Below are 16,592 nucleotides of genomic sequence, written 5' to 3'. Positions count from 1 at the left end.
ATACACTGTCATCCAATTTATTTCTAATGTTAAGAATTGACTTATCTTTATCTCTGAACCTTTGCATTATCAGTTAGTATACAGACAGACATGGTAACATACCTCCAACTAATATAATATTCTCACTGATTCCACTGTAGTCACCAAATCCCAGATTATTTGCAGCTACTACTCTGAACTGAAATGTTCCTTTCAGGTTTTTGGTCTTCCACAGGCAAATATTACTGCAGGATCCATTAAATGCCATCTTCCACATTGAATTCTGCTTCTGTGAATCATTTGAAATGCCCTTTCTACAAAAAAAAAAAAAGAGCAAATGGTAAATATAAAAAATATGAGATAATATATGTGTTATTTCTAGATGCTCACATATTATTTTAATGACAGAACTCCAGAGCATCTCCTAGGGCACACTTTACCCTTGATCTCATTCCTCTCACGTGGTTTGGCTACAGAACACAGCATAACCTCATAAAGTCATTCTGGCAATGCATGGGAGCCAACCAGCTCAGCCCATCAGGAAACTAACAAATAATCAATGGCCAAGACGAAGCTAAAGAGGCTTCTTCCCACTATTAGAATGTGTAAATTTTCTTCAGAATTTCAAACACATAGGACAATTAGCCCATAGTTCCCAACCTGGAATTCTTTTTTAATTTTTTCTTAATTCTCAGTCTCTTAGGCCATCTATAGCTTATGTATACTACAGCTGGATAAAATAAAATACAGGACATGAAACTGATAAAGGAGGTATAATAGTTGGACTACCAAAATTATCCTTATACCAGAGATTCCAAGGTGTATTGCTACCATTTGTATTGGTCTACATGCCACCTCACGTCAACCCACATTATTCTTTATATGAAACATAAAAAGAGTACAAGAGTGGGGCTCGAAAGATGTAAATGGAATGGCTTTTAATGGAATCATAAACTGAAGGAAAGCTCGAGGCCTTCCAATTACCTCCTCTCTGACACTGAAGAACTTTTCAAAGTCTGGGACTTTTCAGACAACAACATTTTTAGGACTTGGTACCTACCCACAGTAGGCTTAGGGAGAGCTAGTTCTACTCCTACCAACTGAGTGGTCACCTGAAAGGGATGGAAAGGCTCAGCCTTTGAAGGACAGGGAATGGGCAAGAACATCCAGAGGACCAAGAGAGCAGAGTTGCTCACAATCGTTACCAGGAGCTAAGTGTCCTAGGGACCATTCTGCATAAGACTCTTTTTTTTTATAACTAAAATTTTTTATTTTTTTATAAACATAAAATGTATTTTTATCCCCAGGGGTACAGGTCTGTGAATTGCCAGGTTTACACACTTCACAGCACTCACCATAGCACATACCCTCCCCAATGCATAAGACTCTTTATACAATGTTTTTGTACATTTTGTGAAGTCTTGTGTTAGGCATTGGCACTTTCATGGTTCAACCCAAACAACCCTGATCCAAAAGAAAGAGACCCTTAAAAATGTATAAAATGTCTCTTCACAGTGACCAGCCACAGAGAAAGAAAAGAATTCTGACACTGGTTGAGCATCTTCTGTTTACAACCCACCATAGTGGTGGTGCTTTTCACTTTGTTTCATTTCATTGAGTTTTCACAACAACCCAAGGAGGTAAATGCCATCGTCCTATTTTACAGATGGGAAAACTTTAATTCAAAAAAAGAATAAACAAGTATTTAAACATGGCCCTGTGTTGAATAATGTCCCCCCAAAAGTCATGCCTACCGAGACTTGGTGAATGTGACCTTGTTTGGAAATAAGGGATTTTTAGATGTAATCAAGTGACGATGAGGTCACACTGGATTAGAGTAGGCTTAAATGCAAGACCTGTGCCTTCTTGAGAAGAGAGAAATTCAGGCACAAATACACCCAGAGAACACCAGGTGATGACAGAGCCAGAGACTGACGTGATACATCTACAAGGAATAAGAAGGATTGCTGGAAAAATCTGGATCCCTGGAGGCTAAGAAGAAGCAAGGAAAGATTCTTCCCTAGAACCTTCGGAAGGAGCATGGTCCTACTGATAACTTGATTTCAGACTCCTAGTCTCCAGAACTGTGAGAGAATAAATGTCTGTTGTTTTAAGCCACCCAGTTGGTGATACTTCCTCATGGCAGTCTTCAGACACTAATACAGTCTGTCCAGCTCCCAAGTTCACACACTTTTACTCCCGTTCTCCCTGTGCCATCAGCAAGAACCTGGGCATACCAGTATTCTGACTGAAGATGGAACTTTGAGATACCAAGGGTACAGCAATTCATTCCATTATCCCATCATACTTGTCCTGACAGTAGAGGCTTAGGACAAGAAAATGCAAAAAAGGTATGGCGCTATGGGCTTAAGGAATCACCGAAGGAAACACACTTAAAGGGTCCTAGCAAGACGGTGATGTGGATGGGCTGGTGAATATAATTATAGTCACAGACCACCAAGATGGTTCAGTAGACTAATATGTATTTGACCCTGCATGAAAACCAGTAATAGGAATTTCAAAGAGGTTTCAATTAGAAATGCGGCCAATGTAATTCTCTACCATGTGCAGGAAAATTTGTTAAGGTTATGGGAGTACCAGAGAAAGAGGAAGCAAAAATAGATCTAACGCTCAAGTTGCCAGGACTATAATTATGGAAGTGACTTTTGTCCTTGGAGCTTCTTAAAAGATAGCTTCATAGACCTGTGAGGGGAGTGTCTGTGGAACTTGGAATTCTCCCCTCAAGCTGGCATGAAATCAGTCCCTCTGAACCAGTTTCCATTTACAGAGCTCCCCATACTGGCTGGCTTGGGGGTTGCTTATGTTTATCGGCCGCATGGTTTTCATTAAAGGCACATTTTCAGACTCTTGGGAGCACTCTGCGAACTGTAATCTTCACAATGGACGAAGAATCCTGTGTGACCTCTACAAGTCAGACCGTTTCAGACCTTGACCTGTTTGTACATTCTGAAAATGCCTAGTTCACTGCCAGTTCTCACTAGACATTATTCATCTTGCTAAAACAAATTATCATCAGAAATTCACACGCATACCATCATCTCATATCGAACATCAGCTCAGCTTCTTGAACGGAATAGATATTAAATAAATATTAGCTGCATGTGCCAATGATTGGATTATTTCCATAAAGTTCTGACAAGTAGTTGCAGTTTTCCAAGAACAATGACGTGATCTGCCTTATAATTGGAGTGCCAAGGCAGAGAACATAACGTTACCCTCAAGGTCCTTCAGCTAAAGACCCTTCGTATTTACTTATAAATACATGTTCATAAATATAGTTAATTTCAATCTAATAATACCTTATAATTAACTGCTTATTTCTTTGTAGTTTACAAAGCTCTTTTGCAAACAGACATACCTGATCTCAAGGATATAGTACACAAGCCGGCTTCCGTTATCTTCGGCTTTTTCCCACTGTATTGAATCTTTGCTCCCTTCTAATACTTTTGGAATGCCTGGTTTACTTGGGACTCCAGCTTTGGAAACATAAGAAAATACTGACTAATAAGTCAGAAGTATAAAATATTCTGCATAGCATCTTTCTATAGAATACTTTTCCAAAGAGGAAAGCCAAATACATTAAAGAAATATTCAAAAATATTCTCATATGAGTGTGTATTTTTAAAAGAGTATCTGAAGTTTTTACAAGTGATGGATTAGATGGATTCTAGCTCACTACAAAATAAATGATGCAAAGAAAACTACTGTAAATTTGGGAGAATTTTTTCCTTGATTCTATAGGGATCAACTTATAGGGATCACTAATTGACATTCTTTTGGATTTTTATTTTTAGCACCTGGAAGATAGCAGTCAGTGAGTAAATATATGTTGAACAATCAATAACACTGTTTTCATTTTGTTCTCACTGCAAAATGTCACAGCCAGACAGAAAGCAGAGGATATTGAAAGGTGAAATAATCTTGCCCAGTTTAGGATTCTACAAGACCAGGTCAGTATTACCTCATTAATGCCTCTAAGGACTCCTGGTTCTTTTCAGTTTCTTCACTCAAGCTCTAGAAATAGTAATTTATACCTTTTTAAAAAAGGTTAACCTCTAGGATTGGTGAAAGAAGTGGTAAGAGAGGCATTGAGAAACTTACAGGAGTTTTTTTTTTTTTTTTTAATACTGAGGCTGTTAGGACTCACCTTTTGTCTTAAAGCTTTCTGGGAGTGAGGTGCTGTTTTCTCCTGTCCTATAAACCACCACTACACGGACAGCATAGGACGTGTAAGGCTGTAGATCTGTGATGTTACACACATAATCTGGGCCTTGGATGCATGAAGCATTAACACGGGAGAACTCATTGTCCTTCCACTGGAAAAAGAAGTAATATTTTTTGTTTCTTTAAGAAAACAACATAGAAATTCACAAGTCTATGGCAAGCAATTAAAAACTTAAATATATTTTCTGTTAAAAAATAAGAACTTCTTTATGAATGTTTGATCTCAAACATTATCTCCACCACTGACAGCCATTTTATGTTTTTATGGGGTTTTTTGTTTTTGTTTTTGTTTTTCTGGTTTTGTAACAAGCTATAACTGACTTGAATGATGGTTCTTAGGATGAGTCCAATGTAAGACATGAACCTCTTACTATATATATTTATTATGGAAGATTCAAAGCTTATCTTTTTGTTATCCCTAATGGGAGATACCTACCTTAAATCAGGATAGCTGAGAATGCAAATTCACAGCTGAGGGACCATGATGGATCAAAGCAATGATATTTTCAATTCTGTGTATTTGCTAATTAATAATGTATTTTCAAATTAATAGTATTTTTACATATTTTTATTCTTTCAAGAGGTTCACCGTGACTTATAAATTAAAACATTTAGTTTCTTCCTCCAAATCTCTTTTCAGACCTTTAACCAGCATTCCTTATTTTTATACATACAAAACCTAGTTCCATAAAAGAAGGAAATTTCTGCCCATCATCATTCAGCCACCAAGTAGCAAGGTTAGAAGTTAAATTTAGGAAATCTTACTTTCATTCCACTGTAGATACTGGGCCTCTATTTATAGCTATCTTACACTTACTTTGTGCATGGCTTTTTAAAAATCTGTGTATTTGGACACTTAGTATCTTATTTGAAAAAGGAGATTTTTTTTTCAGTGTATGAGTATGGAAAGACAGAGAGGATATGGCATTTTGTCAAGGGTTCTTAGTGCATTTTCTCCAGTAGAGTTTCCTAAGAAGGTCAGTTTCCATAAATAAACCTTACTTTACATCTCGTTTTTCATTTCACGCTCACAAGGTCACATCATTTCATTGGATGGACACTTTATATTAGTTTCTATTCAATAAGGAATGATTCCTATGGCACCTTCAGGAAGTAGACCACCTTGTTACAAAAAGAAAGAGGCAAAGGGTGGTTGGAAGGAATGGGAAAAAATACAGAAATGCTGATGTCTGAGCCATTGCCTGCTAAATTCATAAATGGACCAATCCCACAACGACATACAGGCTTTAGAAACAGATGCATTGGGTCCATAATATTTACTCTGAACCATGGGAAAAAGAGACACACAGAGAGAAACAGAAAGAGACGGAGATAAATATTGATTTCTGGCTCAAAAATTTTAGCCCTTTGTGGTCCTGGCTCCTTAATAATCTGCTGTAGAAACTATCATAAATGAATAGTCTAGATGGTCCAACATTCCATACCACCCAGAAATGATCAAAGCTCCTTGGAAGGTCAGATGTGTGACCAAGGGTTCCGCTGGAAAACTGTCGAGTACTGGCCTCACCACAGCAATGAATGTTCTGGGCAGACCACCAACTTGGAGAGGAGCCACGGCTACCCCAGTAAATCACAAGGGAGTCAGGACCTTCCATTTGTCAGAGGCCAACAAGTGCAGGGGTGATTTTCAATACCACAGAGGGATTTTCAAATTATTTGGGCGGGGGTGTGGAGGAAATGGTGCAGACTATCATGTCTCAGAGAATGGAACTTCAAAAATGTTTGGTTCTGGTAAGAATTTTCCTGGACAGTTGAGAAAAACGCAACTTTTAATGGGCTTTCATGAAAATAATTTACCAAAGTGAAACTACTTGTTTCTCCTCAATCTTAAATTAAATATGTTCTTCTTCTATACACTGTTATGATTAAAAATATATAACTGTGGAATTTAAGAACTGGGTAGGAATTTAGCCGTGTGGTCTAAATCCTTCATTTTCCATAGAAGGAAATTTTAACAACAAAGATGAAAACAGGAAGCTTATCCCTCTGTTTTCTTTCCTAAAAATTATTTTTAAAAACTGTTAATCAAAAAGATACACATTCATCCTTACCTCTCACCCCTCAGAGTTTCAGTATGGAGTTAGAGGATCACTCCTAGTTGTCTTATCATCATAAGGTAGGTTCAAGTTACTCAAAAGATACAGAACTTTCTGACTAGATGTACTCATCAACCCTCTCAGAACACAGCCTTCCACTGGGCTCAGCAGTTAGTGCTGGTAACAGGTCACACGTGTGAAATTACTGTATCCTACACCCTCGGCTTCATAATTTTCTAAGCGGTGGATTCTTCAGCAAATGCAGAGGAAGTTTTGAAATAAAAAGCGCTGCATGAAAGTCACAAGGACTGAACCAAGCAGGCTCAGTCAGCTGTCCTGGTCCCAAACTTTGAGGAGTGGGTTGGGTGCCTTAGTGACTCGTATTCTTTCCATGGACAGCACCCAAGTAGGATTGATGTAGGATGAGTCAGCCCCCAGGGCTCTTCCCTGCCTGGCTTATGATTTCTGACTCACTATGGCACCTGTCCGGCTCTCTGACTTCTCATCGGTAGAAGAAGGGGCTTAGAGTCACCAACTGTAAGGCCTTTCCCCATCTCCTTTTTTTGATGTACGAAATAAAGTTTACATCCCCCACCTTGCCTTTAAACTGAAGTGCATTGAGCTTACTTTAACAGATGTCCAAAAAAAGGTGATCCTCCAATTTAACTGCATTTTTATAAAATGACCATTTTTTAAATAGGCAACAAATCACCATAAACATGCTCAATGGAAAAAGTCCAACTAAACTACGGCCGTTGGTTTTGTCAATTCGACATTCACTGCTGTTACACAGTTTTCATACATTTTATCTAAAGGGTACAAGATCATAGAAAATATCTTACAGGGGCGCCTGGGTGGTTCAGTGGGTTAAACCTCTGCCTTCAGCTCAGGTCATGATCTCAGGGTTCTGGTATCAAGCCCCGCATCAGGCTCTCTGCTCAGCAGGGAGCCTGCTTCCCTTCCTCTCTCTCTACCTGCCTCTCTGCCTACTTGTGATCTCTGTCTGTCAAATAAATAAATAAAATCTTTAAAAAAAAATCTTACATATTAAATTTAAAAACATCCAGAGGAGCAACTCCATTTGTTTTTTTTTTAAAAAAACGAGGCCATGACTATACTGCTTCATTTTTGTTACAACTGAACAAAGGATTCCTAACCAATCTTTGCAAATGTGGACACACAAACATATACTGCTGAAAATGAAATGTAGCAATTATTTAAAAAAATCCATTTTAAGTGTGGCAATCTGAAAATCAACATAGACTTTCGCCAGCAGTGAATTAATTAGATTAATTGATGTTTTCAAATTCAGTGGGTATTTTTATATTGGATAAAGCATGAAGATTTTGAGATGAAGAACCACTTAAAGTTTATCACCCAAGATAAAACTAGTTTATAATAAACTCATTTAATGTTTTACTTCTCTCCTGTTGTTACACAGCCCTTAAATGACAGAAAGAACATTTCTAAACAAGGTTTTGGGTGTTGTTTGTTTGCTTGTTCATTTCTTTTATTTTTTTCATAGAAAACGTCAAATTGCTGTGGACTTTAAGCTGGACAGCCACGCTGATGATATCTAAACTAAGCGAAATATTATGAAAACCAGCAAACCATAGTTTATACCCTTTTCCATGGAGCCTTTTAAGAGCAAACTAATCTCTCTGGAAATTGTTTCCATCAGAAATGAGTCTAGATAGCTTCTGTATATGGCAAACCTAAATCAGTGAATATTGTCAAGTATACTGTTGATTTATACAAGAGAACACTCTAGACATATGAGCAAGGTCTTCTAATTTATCCCATAGCATGAAACAAGATCTTCATGAAAAGTGTATGGTGAGATCTACCTTCTGGAGTTCAACCCAAAATCTGGTCAGGTTAACATCAGCTGGAGCCTTCCAATCGAACTGCAAACTAGTGTTCTCTGGAACCAAGGCGTAAGGTTTCTCTGGTGTGTCAAACATTTTGACAGTGACGGGATGACTCTCTGCACACCACATTTCCTCAGCATGGCAGGCCAGAACCTTTTTGTAAAAAAGAACAATTGCTTAACCTTTTCAGAGCCTTACACTTAAGAACACCAATACAAGAGCCCAAGATGCTTACTGTACCTTTAACACATACAGTTTTCCACCGGACAGTCTAGTAACAAGGAGAGCAAGACTTCCATTTGGATATTCACTTTGTCTTAGAGGAGTCTCTGGAATTAGAGCCAGATGTGAGATTGCCAACTGATAGCGGACTAACTCTTGAGGTCCATTTGGCTTCTGAGATTCTCTCCAGGATATGACGAGGCTAGTGTCTGACTGCACCATTGTGTTAATGAGCCTGACTGCCTCTGGCACTGAAATAAACAGCAACAAATGACAAGGGATGTTGCATCAGCAAGGAACGAGGGAAGAGGAATGGGGTCTTGGTTGTGGAATAATCATATTACATGAGCAGAACAAATGACAGCTGTTCCAAAGGAAAGCCAGTCTCTCATATCACGGTAACATAGAAAGTTAACAGGCTGCCTGAAAGGATCTTGCTTATTTTTGCCTTAGGACTAACTCATTCTCTGGCTGCAGCTCAATGATATGGCCAATGAGGATGAATAAACCCATTCTGATTTGTTTGGGGAATGTCATCAGAGACATCTGAAAGAAATGGCCTCACCTCAAAATCATCGCCACCACTTAGAACATCTCTTTAAATTCTAGATCCATTTTCTTTCAGGCAATGAAGGTTTTTTTTTTTTTTTTAAGATTTTATTTATTTATTTGACAGAGAGAGATCACAAGTAGGCAGAGAGAGAGAGAGAGAGAGAGGCAGGCTCCCTGCCGAGCTGAGAGCCCGATGCGGGACTCGATCCCAGGACCCTGAGATCATGACCTGAGCCGAAGGCAGAGGCTTAACCCACTGAGCCACCCAGGCGCCTAAGGTAATGACGTTATTTACTTTCAATCTCTGCGGCCTTGGTAAAATTCACACAGAGAAAAGGCTGAATTCTGTGTCTCCACGCAGAGACCTGTGGCTACTAGGAAAAGGGTGACACCCTGTGGTGAGACCAGAGAATGTGTTTCTTTGTCAAAAGTATTGATTCTGATATTTCACCTTCTTATTGCTTTCCATTCCGATGGAATATTAGTCATCTTCTATTGTTAGAGCACAGATCAGTTCATCAGGGTATTTTCAACAATATATTTTTCTTATTAAGCTTAAAATCTCACATAATCAAGATTACTTAGCATCCAAATTAAAAAATATATATAGATATATATGTCACATATATCACGAAATGCCACTCTAAAAACCCATCCCAAGCCCATAACTCACCTCCACTTTTAGTTTTTCCCAAAATCTCTTTTCCCAGAGGTAACCGTTCCAGAGGGTCTGAATAATAATTCTTTACAGCTGTCTGTATCACATACGTTGAAAATGGTTGTAACCCATCAAGTAGGACTATTCTCTCCTGAAACTCCTGTAATTCATATTTAAAAATCAATACCTGACTCTTATTTTTTTGTACAAAGGAGAAGAAATTGTTTAACTAAAGGGAGAAAATAATTAAAGGATTTTTAAAAGTTAATTTGATACTGGATCACGGGAACGATCATGTTCACTGTTCTAATCTGCCCAGACCTGGGTTGCCTAATACCTCCAAAAATAAATGCCAAATGATGGGCAGCTGTTGGTCAGTTCTGTGATGTGCTTATTTCACGTATGAAGCTCAGTTCTCAAAAGGATATACTATTTCCTAGCACTGCATCAAACATTCAGCAAGATGGTCTGGTAAAGTTGTGACTCCTAAGTGAATATGATGAAAGATGAAGCTGGCTTATCTCGTCATTCTTAGAGGCAATATTTCAGAAAGTAAAAATATTTTCCTTAGACCAACGGTCCTCAACTTTGGCTGTATTTTGGAATCATCTGGAAGGTCTTAAGAAAACACTTGTGCCTGGTTCCCCCTACCCCCAGAAATTCTGATGCACTGGTCGGAGGTGAAGTGTGGACCCAGAGATTTTTAAAACTCCAATGTGTGGTCAGGTTAGAGAACCACTGCCTCGGACCCGTATTCATCAGTGTGAAGACAATGGAATCAACCAGTAGCAGTAACAGAATTAGCCAGTGCCCAGTCTGGGGCAGCCAAATGATCCAAGCTGTCTCTGATACATTGGGAAGTGTAAAGAAAGGTCAAAAGAGACAAAATAAAAGGAACTAACAAGAATCATGTGTCCTTTTGGGAAAAGTATATAGTGCTTAACCTCCAACAGATGATGGTCAATTTCACCTTTTGACTTGCTTAAATAACAAGAACAGAGCAAAATATTGGACACATATGACTCCATTGCAAAGACAACTGAAACACCAATGCCAGTGATGGAATGAATTGTGCCAATTAATTCATCCATTCAAGAACTATCTAGTGAAAGCCTCTAAAAGCCCACTACTATGCTAGGTGCTAAGAACACAATGACAAATAAATAGAAACAAAATCCCTACATAAAGGTGCATTTCACAGCATATGGGAAATAACAGACAAAAATAGAACATACCACTTTTACATTAAATATGCGTTATGGAGGAGGGGTATATAGTAATGTCTTTCCATCTAATCATTTCTTATCCCTCAACCCACAGTCTGCCACAGAGGCCACAAAAACACATCTCTATCACTTTCTGTGGATAATTAGTCAGGGAGGGCAATAAACCCAGTTCTTACAGGACACTCAGGAAACTGTCACTATGGCAATCCACCACTGGCCAGGGTTAATATACTTCCCTGAATCTTAATTCCCAGACCAGACTAGAACACTACCTGCATGGATGAATCAGCTGTAAAAGTTTGCACAGTCGTGTGTTTCAGAATATAATATACAAAACAATGTACTGTGGGTAAGAATTTTATTTTTTTAAAGATTTTATTTAGTTATTTGAGAGAGAGGGAAAGAGAGAGAGAGAGAGAAAGCGGGGGTGGGGGAGTGGGGGGGCAGTAGACGGAAAGGGAGAAGCAGGCTCCGCCTCCTCAGCAGGGAGCCCAATGCAGGACTGGATCCTAGGACCCTGGGATCCTGACCTGAGCTGAAGGCAGACGCTAACCCACTGAGCCACCTAGGTGTCCTGAATGAGAATTTTATATCAGAAACAGGTATCTTGTGAAAAGACAAAGACCACCAGGTCCAATCTTACCAGCATTTTATATTTCAGCTCAGAGCTGGTTTTCCTGCTGTTAACTTCTTTGTAATAAACCAGGTATGTTGGAGTTGGGTTGGTGATGCCAGGGCACAAGAGGTTGGTCCTGGCAGGCGGTAATCTGATTGTGAGGCTGGTGTTACTGGTGTTAAGTATAGTCGGCTCTGCTAGATCTGAAGCTAGACGCAGTAATGCTTTATCTAAAATAATAAAAGAAGATTAAGAATATACACATACATAGATTAAAGAGGAAGAGCAGACCTATTTAACATCAAGGATAACAACGTCTTTTTTTAACCTAGCTGACAAGGTATGATATACTGAAGTGTTGGGTATGTTTTTCAGGAAAAGAAGACAAGGTTGTTTTTTGTTTTTTGTTTTTGGGGTTTCTCCCCCTGCATACATTTCGAAGTCCTTAAAAGCTTCAGAAAAAGGGATCATGGTAACTGGTCATTGCTCAAAATTTCCAGCAGGTGGCGCTAAAGTACACTGAATAATATACATAGTAGCAAAATCAAATTGACCCTTTTTTCACTTTCAAAAAAGTATGACAGCATGATATTAATCATATTTTTAAAATTAATTCCAGTTACAAAAACTCATGCTCATTTTAGGGCTTTTATTTTTAAGGATGTACAGGTTTATGTGTGTATTCAATTTCAAACAGATGTTGCACGGACTTACTAAATTTTTTAAGTTTCTCAAAGTGAAAAGTGAATTGTATAGCTAGTTCTGCCAGTGCCAGATATACATTCCTAAAAGTCATTGCATCATACAAAAACTGCATAATAAAACCGTCAGGGTTTATGGAAGAGAGTTTTAGGCACGGCACTAAAAAAACATGAGTGACACATTACCAAAAAAGTTAGGAACTTAATAAAAAAAATCTTAGCACACATGTACTAGTGATAAATGGTTGACCTACAAAATGCTACAATAAATACAGCACTTTAATTTGAAAAAGTCCTGAAATTTAATGCAGTGCTTTTTGATGGACCGGGAGGTCTAAAATATCCCTGGGTGGGGAAAGACAGAAAGAAGAGAAATTATAGGAATGAGAAGAGAAAGAAGACAGAGAGAATGACAGACAAGGGTTTCCAATGTCTAAAGTTGTCTACCACAGCCCGAGCCACGGGTACACATGGAGCTAAATTATGATCCAGGGCAAACAGCAATCCTAGCATGCACCAATCCTAACCATTTGGAGTAATGGTGAGCGTAACAAAGGGCTTTGGGAGCACAGCCTGGAGAAGACAGTCTGAGCCTTTTCTGACCCTAAACTGGGAGAACATGCTGATTACGAGTACAATCTTATTACCTGGAAAAGGCTGCAGAACTGAACTGTAAGCCAAGATATGCTTACTCCTTTGGGCCTTCACCTGAGAGAGGATGGCCCCATTGCTTTTCTTTGCTTGGTAAATCTGCGGGCTGTCCTTTGCCAAGGAGATCCAGTATAGAAATTCCCCATCCACAGTTAAGCTTTCAAGTGTTCTTCCTGCTCACGAAAAACATAGAATAAAGAACATAAAGAACAAAATATACATAACATATGTTTCTACTCTACACAGTATGTGAAATACTTTTTCTGTATTGTAATCACTAAATTTTGAATCTTTCTATCATTTCAGTGTGCAAAAAAATGCCACCTTTATTTTATGTTGTGAAGCTAATGATTTTATAGATATTTTCTCAATTTAGCTCAATAAGGTAGTCAATAAGGTAAATACTATTATTATTAGCCTCATTTGTAGAAGTGGCAACTGAAGCTTTGAGGAGTTAAATAATCTCCTCAAGGCCACAAAGTTAGTAAAGTTGAGAGCCAAGATTTACAACTTAACTTGTGTGACTCCACATCAAACAATGCCTATTGGAAGAGAGATGTTAGATGATAGACCCAGGGCTCAGTGTCTTGCTCAATATTTTTTATCAATGATTAGGAATTAATGCAGAGTAAAAAATGTTTATCAAATTTGTACATGATACACGATTCTTACTGACACTAATAGGTTTACTCACTGACTTAAAATTTGAAAATATAACAAAATCAGGAAATAGATTGAAATAGGAATAGGAAATAGGAATAAATGTGACAACCTAAATTCTAGCTTAAAATCAATTCTATAAATAGCAAATGAAAGAAATCTGACTTAATAATAGTTAACATGAAAAAGACTATGGGTTTTTCAAATGGCAGGCAACCCAAAGACGTAAGGTCACTTTTAGCTTCAACAAAAGAAGACGGAGGCAGTCAGAAACTCCCTGCACTAACCAGATCACAATGAGAGTACAGGGAGTTGTTATGGAGGCGACATTTAAGAGTATATCAAGCAACTAGAGTGAAACCACAGGAGGGTGACTAGGGCAAAGAAAGATCTAGAAGCCACATCATGTGAGGAGTAGTTAGAGATACATGAATTTTTCTTCCAACTTACTGTCATGAGCTATGACAGTAGATTCTTTATAAAGTTAGAGGTCAGAACTCAGACCAGTGAATGGGAAAAATGAGGAGAAAACTTTGGCTAAATATAGGGGGGAAATCTAATAGAATTATTCCAAAAAGTTTAAAAACTTCCTTATAAAGAAATAGATTTTTTTATAAGCAAGGGCTCAAGCAAGGCTGTTTTCATAGAAGGTATTGCTTCCAACATCATGCCAGCTAAAGGATCTTTAAAGTCATTCAAATTTTCTTTATTTATTTGACAGAGAGAGATCACAAGTAGACAGAGAGGCAGGCAGAGAGAGAGAGAGGGAAGCAGGCTCCCTGCCGAGCAGAGAGCCCGATGCGGGACTCGATCCCAGGACCCTGAGATCATGACCTGAGCCAAAGGCAGCGGCTTAACCCACTGAGCCACCCAGGCGCCCGAAGTCATTCAAATTTTCTAATTTAAGGGTTATAAACTTCAATTATGGATTCCTGCAAGACTAACCAGTTCTATACCTATAAGATAATGGTCCACTAAATAATTCTCCTGTATTAGACGATAGATTAGATTAGAAGTATATTATTCTGACAATTGTTTAAATGGCAAGGAAGACTTTAGTTAAGACTATTGTAATATTATAATATATTGGAGGAGAGAGATGTGCTCAACTTCACATACAACAAAGTCAGCTGGGGATGCAGAGCCAACTAGCAGAGTGAGGGGATCAGTGGATAGAATATTACTAAGAGGAGACAGCAAGGATAGAAAGATTCTTGCTAAACTGGCTTATTGTGATTTTTGCTAAAGGCAAGCCAAGAACATCACAGGTGGGGAATAAAGAACTAGATCAAATACTGGGTGTGGAGGATTATCTCTAAACTGATTTAGAAGGGTTCTTGCTAAAATTAGACTCAGCAATGACAGACATGGAAGACCAATGTCAAGGTCTAGTTGAGGAAAGGGTTCAGAGGAACCCCATGTTTGATCAAGGAAAGAGTCTTTGTCACAGATTGAACGGAAACAAGTAAGCCTTCTAATAAGAGAAGTTCAAAACATTATCTCTAAAACCCATTGAAAGTATATTGGAATTGTTTCTCAAAGGCTCTAGGTAACATATCAACAAAACCATATGTACAATTATAACGCAGACACACATACACACACTCATTTTCAATTTCAAAACTTCACTATATAGACCAGCAACGTCCAATAGCACTTTTGATGACGGAAATATTTTATTTCTATGCTGCCCAACACAATAACCATGTGTTTTTGAGCACTTACAATGTGTCTCATGTGACTGCAGAATTAAATTTTTAATTTCAGTTAATTTTAGTTAATTTGAACTTAAATCACATATGACTGGTGGTTACTACATTGGACAGTGAGGAGTAGACTCTTAAGAATTTATGAGAGTAGGGACGCCTGGGTGGCTTGGTTGGGTACAAGTCCAACTCTTGATTTCAGCTCAGGTCATGATCTCAGGGTCATGAAATCCAGCCCAGAGTAGGGCTCCAGGCTGAGTGCAGAAGTCTGCTTGTCCCTCCCTCCTCTCTCCGCTCATGCACATTCTCTCTCTCTCTCCCTCTCTTTCTCCCTGAAATAAATAAATTTTAAAAAATAATAATATATGAGCATATCTAGAGTGCATTTTTTTCCTATTGCAGTTGCTCCTAATTAGAAGACCTCCAAATCCCTTCAGACATTTAAGTATTTCCTCCACATGCACTGCATTTCAACAAACAGACCTGTCAAGTACTGACCAACTCATGCTGAATGTGGAGACAATGGGACCATCACAAAAGAAGTAAAGTGGGGTGTTGGTAATAAGATCATCGATACTATAGTCAGGCCTAGCTTCAAACCCCAGCTCCTCCACTAATCATGGCCCTCTGGACAAGTACCTTAGTCTTCCTCGGCCTCAGCTTCCTCATCCATAAAATGAGGACACTAACATCTACTTCATCAAGGTGCTTTGAAAATTAAATGAGGTAGTACATTTGGGAGCTTTCTTAGGATACATAATTAAGCTCAATAAATTGTAGTTCTACTGTTAATTATATAATACCAACAACAACAACAGCAACAAAGAAATCCACGGATCCAGAAAGTTTTGTGAATATCTATATACAATTTTCCTGGAAACAACTTGCCTTATATTCTACAGAAACAGCTGGCATTGTCCAAAGCAAATACCATGTGTATTTTCTTTTGAATATATTTTCTTTTGAATATATTCTTTTTAATGGAACAGGAGGGACCGCAATTACAAATGAGCATCTAAGTATACACATGGATGTCTTACCAAGCAGAGTGGGCACCATGACAACTTGCCAACACCGACATCCTTCCAGATCCATGGCCCAAATCTCTTGCCCTTTGACAAAGTATATCTGTGGCTTCTTCAGGTCAGAGGTATCAATCGTCATTGTCCCACTAAACTCGGATTGAGTAACACCACAAAAACACTGTCTCTTTCCATTTGAATGGTTTGTGGCTATAGGTGGAAGGATGCGATTCAAGGTCTGGTTGATAATACTGTAGTAGAAGAGCTGAGAGCCAAAATCAGAAACTTCTGTCCAATACAGGCGGCTATAGGGGGGAAAAAAACGCTCCAACTTAATGAATAAAATGTATCATTGTGAATGTTAGTTTCCAATGAGGATTAATCATTCCTAACAAACAGAGAGACAAATACAGCGTTTGGAGAGAA

At 38.4% G+C, this 16,592-nt stretch overlaps 1 protein-coding gene across 2 annotated transcripts in view; it reads right to left on the bottom strand.

The window, feature by feature from the left end:
* Positions 1-16,592, bottom strand: part of ROS1 (ROS proto-oncogene 1, receptor tyrosine kinase) — a gene marked incomplete at its 5' end in the record, with an annotated part of 117,138 nt that overhangs the window by 36,953 nt on the left and 63,593 nt on the right. Inside the window, 9 exons of one of the 2 annotated variants that reach the window (XM_080805488.1) lie at positions 103-293; positions 3,359-3,476; positions 4,148-4,316; positions 8,129-8,305; positions 8,393-8,625; positions 9,600-9,744; positions 11,454-11,656; positions 12,775-12,954; positions 16,185-16,471. In XM_080805488.1, coding sequence (XP_080661614.1) covers positions 103-293; positions 3,359-3,476; positions 4,148-4,316; positions 8,129-8,305; positions 8,393-8,625; positions 9,600-9,744; positions 11,454-11,656; positions 12,775-12,954; positions 16,185-16,471 — 1,703 coding nt within the window. The remainder of the gene's footprint in view (positions 1-102; positions 294-3,358; positions 3,477-4,147; positions 4,317-8,128; positions 8,306-8,392; positions 8,626-9,599; positions 9,745-11,453; positions 11,657-12,774; positions 12,955-16,184; positions 16,472-16,592) is intronic. The other variant, XM_080805487.1, reaches the window with a different exon arrangement.

Source organism: Martes martes (assembly GCF_963455335.1).
Source record: "Martes martes genome assembly, chromosome: 6".
In the NCBI taxonomy this organism is placed as follows: Eukaryota; Metazoa; Chordata; class Mammalia; order Carnivora; family Mustelidae; genus Martes; species Martes martes.
Note: the sequence above shows the minus strand (reverse complement) of the source record. Positions and strands in the feature narration are given on the sequence as shown.